This window comes from Poecilia formosa, unplaced genomic scaffold (assembly GCF_000485575.1).
Source record: "Poecilia formosa unplaced genomic scaffold, Poecilia_formosa-5.1.2 Scaffold339, whole genome shotgun sequence".
Classification (NCBI taxonomy): domain Eukaryota; kingdom Metazoa; phylum Chordata; class Actinopteri; order Cyprinodontiformes; family Poeciliidae; genus Poecilia; species Poecilia formosa.
The window spans coordinates 2,020-7,296 of record NW_006800278.1 but is presented as its reverse complement, the minus strand read 5'-3'; the positions used below and the strand labels follow the sequence as shown (position 1 = coordinate 7,296).

General features: G+C 39.0%; 2 protein-coding genes across 3 annotated transcripts in view; one reads left to right on the top strand and one right to left on the bottom strand.

Annotated features, from left to right (window-relative positions):
* The first annotated feature begins 1,439 nt into the window (after nucleotides 1-1,439).
* On the top strand, nucleotides 1,440-3,198 carry LOC103153050 (protein NATD1-like). 2 transcript variants are annotated; one of them, XM_016661667.1, is made up of 3 exons: nucleotides 1,440-1,647; nucleotides 2,687-2,826; nucleotides 2,896-3,198. In XM_016661667.1, the coding sequence occupies exons 1-3, from the start codon at nucleotides 1,497-1,499 to the stop codon at nucleotides 3,010-3,012; spliced, it is 408 nt and encodes a 135-aa protein (XP_016517153.1). In that variant the 5' UTR covers nucleotides 1,440-1,496; the 3' UTR covers nucleotides 3,013-3,198. The 2 variants fall into 2 exon arrangements, with proteins under 2 accessions (XP_016517153.1, XP_007573893.1); XM_007573831.2 differs by having other exon boundaries at nucleotides 1,442-1,647; nucleotides 2,708-2,826.
* A 1,407-nt stretch (nucleotides 3,199-4,605) lies between these two features.
* LOC103153100 (dual specificity mitogen-activated protein kinase kinase 4-like) overlaps nucleotides 4,606-5,277 on the bottom strand; it is a gene marked incomplete at its 5' end in the record, with an annotated part of 1,840 nt that continues 1,168 nt past the window's right edge. The window contains 3 exons of the mRNA XM_007573897.1: nucleotides 4,606-4,980; nucleotides 5,053-5,098; nucleotides 5,180-5,277. The exon at nucleotides 5,180-5,277 is cut by the window's right edge and continues 7 nt beyond it. Of these exons, the coding sequence (XP_007573959.1) occupies nucleotides 4,867-4,980; nucleotides 5,053-5,098; nucleotides 5,180-5,277 (258 nt within the window). The remainder of the gene's footprint in view (nucleotides 4,981-5,052; nucleotides 5,099-5,179) is intronic.

Genomic DNA, 5,277 nt, shown 5'->3' with positions numbered 1-5,277 from the left:
ACCCCCTCAACCCCATAAACCCATCAACCCATAAACCCGTCAACCCCATAAACCCATCAACCCATAAACCCGTCAACCCCATAAACCCATCAACCTATAAACACGTCATCCCCATAAACCCATCAACCCATAAACCCGTCAACCCATAAACCCGTCAACCTATAAACCCGTCAACCCCTCAATCCATCAAGCCTTCAACCCATCAACCCGTTCCACTCTGACATAATTAACTCTCGTTTCGAATCCCGTTTGATTATTGGTCAAACGGGATTTGACCAATAATCAAACCTATCAAATCAAACCTAGAAAACCTAGAAGGTTTTCTAGGTTTAATTTCTAGCTTGTTATTGCTGTTATGGTGTAATAACTGCTGTTGTGATGTAATAACTACTGTTATGGTGTAATAACTGCTGTTGTGATGTAATAACTACTGTTATGGTGTAATAACTGCTGTTGTGATGTAATAACCGTTGTTGTGATGTAATAACTGCTGTTATGGTGTAATAACTGCTGTTGTGATGTAATAACTACTGTTATGGTGTAATAACTGCTGTTGTGATGTAATAACCGGTGTTGTGATGTAATAACTGCTGTTGTGATGTATTAACTGCTGTTGTGATGTATTAACTGCTGTTGTGATGTAATAACGGCTGTTATGTGTAATAACTGCCCTGTACTGTTTGGTGTGACTCAAATAAGAATAATGTAAAAAATTCTGCTAAGCATTTTGTGTAAAATGGTTAAACTGGTTCCCATCATTTATGTCTATTTTTACCTTGACTGGGTACAAACATGATTCATGTACACTGTAAGTATTTAAGTCAGTAAATATTTAAACTAAACATACATTACAACTTTCTCAGATTGCAAAAGATAAATAATGGTGATGGCAATTAAACAAAGTAAACTATTTGTCAAATGTATTTAAAATAAATAAATGTCTACATTTAAATCAAAAGCCTCTTGTCTTAGTTTCTGCATTGTCTTATTTCTATGTACACATTTTAGATTTTTAAAACATAAATTAAACTGTTTTTATTTTTCTTTAATTTTCAAGTCAGTTTTGTTTTGATTAAAAATGAAAAACGAATAAAGATCAAATTACTAATTTTACTTCAAACATACTATGTTTAAGTTTGTATTGAGTTTGATTCATTTTATTATTTAGAGTCAAACATAAAAACATGCTATTTTTTCTTCGCTTAAGGTGAACATTTATAAGACTATTTTAGATCTTGTTTAATTTATTTCAATTTCAAGGTTACACATTAATATAGAATTTTATTTTTTTAAATCACGGATTGTTTTTATTCATTCAGTGTGATTTTATATATTACAAATATAAATATCTGTCATGGTTTGTAAATATAAAATATTTTGCAGGTCAAAAGTACATCACGATGATTTCTGCGTGTTTTGCGCCCTCTGGCGGACAAACTGCAGAACGACTGCTTTTAACCACACTGCGCATGTGCCGTGTGTTTGTACCGAATTAAATGGCCTTAAAAATAACTTCTAGACTCTTTGGACTGACTCACCGGGTCGTTTCCTGCCATACGGCCTCCTCCAGCTGCAGCGGACGGTTTAAGGTCCAACATGACCGACAGAACCGACGCTTCACGGTCACTACGGGCAGCAACGGTGAAGGTAAACTCTCAGCCGGAGAGAAGGCTCTGCAGCCGGGGTAGATCCACCAGGAGAGCCCCTGGTCCACTTCTGGCCACACGAAACATATGGATTAAATAATCTCCACTAGAAACATTCACATTTTTACTCCCGCCGCTAAATTTGATCAGAGTTGTTTTCATATAGAATTCAGCCGAATTACGTTTAGATTTTTGTAATTTTAAGCTACCGTCTGTTTTAACAACTTTTGTCCAAGCAAAGTCTGTATGACATGCATGTTAAGCTAACCGGGTCAACCCGAATAATGGTTCGGCTAATATATGAGAGGCATATAACACACATTTCAATGTATTTTGTGGACAAAGGGAGCACAGCTGGTAGATTATTATTTTGGATCTAATTTAAATGAGCATCAAAAGGTTAAACCTTCATAGAACAGATTTAGTCCTTCTGTACACTGCAAAAACACATTTCAACTAGACCAAGTGTTCCTAGTTGTAAGTGCAAATATCTTAACTTTTCAGCAAGAAATAAATTTTAAAGATCGTCTTAAAACCCATCAATTTTACTTGGCTTTCAACTCCAGCGGGATCTAGTTTTAAATTGTATATTTGTGTTTAAACTGTAAGAGTTTTTATTTTTATTTTTTAATTATGTCATGTTTTAATGTACAACACTTTATCAGCTGTGGTTGTTTTAAAGTGCTTTATAAATAAAGTTGGTATGTTATGAGGTTGGTTAAGTGAGTAATTTCATAATATAGATGAAAAAGAACTAGATTCACTGGCAGATTATTACACTAATTATACATTTTCCACATTTTAAAGTGGAACTAGTACTTTTAAAATCTATATAAAGCAATTGCTGACATAAAACCAGCTCCTATTTCTTGCTGAAAAGTTATTTTGTCCTTTTTCTAGTGCACTGAGACATTAGCACTATAATCCAAAATCACCCAGTAAGATTTTGTTTTTGCAGTGTCAGGTCTGGGGTTTTTTTTAATGAAATCATAATTTATGTGTTTTTATTGACAGTATTGCTGCACAGTGACCCAGTGCAGTGTGTGTTTGTGTTGTCCCAGGGGACAGTGAATGCGCCGTGCTGTACTACAGGTTCACCGGGCAGAAGGAGGTGGACCTGATGTCCACATTCGTTCCTGAAACATTTCGAGGCCAAGGCATTGCTGCTGCCCTGTCCCAGGTAAACTCTGCAGCCTGGCTCCTGTCAGGGAGCTTTTCAGTGCGACTCCTCTGATTTCCTGTCTTGCAGGCAGCCATGGACTTCCTGGCCGAGGAGCAGCTGAAGGCTCGAGTCTCCTGCTGGTACATAAAGAAATACATTGATGAGCAGCCGGAGCAGCAGTTTAAAGACTTCATCATCTCCTGACTGCAGCTGATTATTGCAACAGTCACTTCATAATCTGCACTTCAAGTGAATCAAATCTTCAGGACCAGTAATGTGTTGAAGCTTATTTAGAAAATCTCTGCAATTCTTTTCTAATTTATTCAAATATGTGTACAATTTATTCTTGTTTGTAAGATTTTAATTAATTAAAAACATAAAATCAAAGCACATTTTTATTATTAGAGGCAGAAATGATTTGCTGAAAACCAACAGGAAGTGCAGCTGTTGGCTGCGCTTTTCCACGTCGCATAAAAACAAAACTAATAAGTTCTGTTAAGATTTTACATAAACCAGCTCAGTGTAGAGCATAATTAAAAACTTACTTTTTTCAACCAGAACTTGAATAATGTGACAAAAATAGATGTAGCTCCTTTATTCTGATGCCCCTAAATAAAACCCAGTCATGAAATGAGTAAGAAGGGAGAAGGAGCCAAACCCTCTGTGAAACATGGCGGTGGATGCATCATGCTGTGGGATGTTTTCTAATAAAGTAACGCAGCTCAACAAGAATTCACTACACACTTTTAAGATTGGTTTAAAAAAAAAGAAAGCCATGCATTTTCTTTCCACTTTACAAATCTGCTGTTTTCAAAATGACAGGATGTGAAAAAGTTAAACGGCATCAGAGCGAAAATGTGGCGCGTTTTCCTGCATCCTGGTAACGGATGTTCATCTCCATCTGGTTCCCGTTTGTGAATCAGCTGCTGGTCACGTGACAGGAGCCGATTCATTACAAAATGAGCAAATCTTAGTCTACTTTCTGCCCTACAATAACACAATTGTTGAGTTTCCATTAAATAAGAAATTAAATTTAAATCACGTCTCATGATAAGTCGTTCAAACCGGCGGATGTAAACAGAGATATTAGTAATTCATCTGTCAGCCAATCGGAGGAGAGTCTCATCCAGGTGCTGAGCGACATCCCCGTGGCGTTTAGTTAAATATTACGCAGAAACCCGATGGATTCAACATGATGGAACGAAGCTAAACTTTATTTACTGTGCTGCTGTGAGGTCTGGAGGAGCAAAAAGAAACTCCTCCTGCTACTTCCTGTCGCCTTCTTTGTCGTTTTCACCAGTAGAAACATCCAGCTGCTGGTCACATGACTGATGCTCAGTGTTTCCATTAGTTTTTCAAAATGCATCCATTTCAATATGGCTGAAAATTCACTTCATAAAGCAAAAGGTTCATTGAAAAACTTTTTTTTTAAGTAGCGTTTTTCCATTTGGTGAATTTATTTTAGTAATCTTGTTGCGTAATGTGGTTAAAGGAAACAGTGAGGTCGTTTCTGCAGGGTTTTCACCCAAATATGTAATATCGGCTCAGATTTTCTATTCAGATATGAAACTTGAGCATTTCCAGAGGAGCTCCATGAAAGAAGACAGAAGTCGTCGTCGTTTCCTTTCTGCTGTTTTATTCATTCATCAGCACGGCGCCTGAACGCGTCGCGGCCTGAACGCGTCGCGGCCTGAACGCGGCCTGAACGCGTCGCGGCGTTCAGGCCGCGATGCGTTCAGGCGTCACACAGGTGGGGCAGGGAGCAGGTAACGGCCAGGATGATTCCAGTCCACATCATTTTGGTTCCATAAATACAATTTCCACATAAATTTTTCCTGGAAGTCACTGATGCCAACAGCTGACTGATCCAGCTCCTAATTTGTGTGTGTGCGAGAGAGAGAGAGAGAGAACAATAGAGAAACAGAAGTGCGGGAATATATACAGACTGAACCGTAATGGTGCTTTTTTTCTCTTAACACTGCAATAAGGGGACCAAGCAATTTTACACAAAGATTTGTTGCTGCGTTTGTTCCTGCCGGATCGTTTCCTGTCCGGCTTTCACTCCATGTATGTGGGGGAGCTGGGAGACGCCGGCATCTGGTCCAGGATCCTGCAGACGTATCCGGCCACGTCCACAGAGCGCTCCTCGTACATCTGAATGAACGGGTCTCTCTGCAGGGGAAGGAAAATAAAGAAATGAAAACAAACTAACTGTGGCTCTAGTTTAAATAAACCTGAACCCACCAGCAGCTCTCTGTACTTTGGCCTCTTGGATTCATCCTTCGTAAGGCTGGAAATGACAAAGAAAAGCGCCAGTTCCCATCTGTGTCCAGCAGAGGGCAGAAGCGTTGCTGTGTTTCAGTTTTCTCACCACACGTTGACAAAGGAGATGAACTTCGGGGAGAAGCGCCTCTCGTCCGAGTTGCTGAGCTGCGGCGGATCTCCTCTGACCACCTGAGTCAGCTGGTC

Excerpts from the sequence above, each read along its gene's own strand:
- LOC103153050 (XM_016661667.1), top strand. The coding sequence starts at position 1,497 with ATGGCCTTAAAAATAACTTCTAGACTCTTTGGACTGACTCACCGGGTC. Across the intron at positions 1,648-2,686 it reads TACGGGCAGCAACGGTGAAG|TGTGTGTTTGTGTTGTCCCA; the intron begins GTAAACTCTCAG and ends GACCCAGTGCAG. Across the intron at positions 2,827-2,895 it reads TTGCTGCTGCCCTGTCCCAG|GCAGCCATGGACTTCCTGGC; the intron begins GTAAACTCTGCA and ends CCTGTCTTGCAG.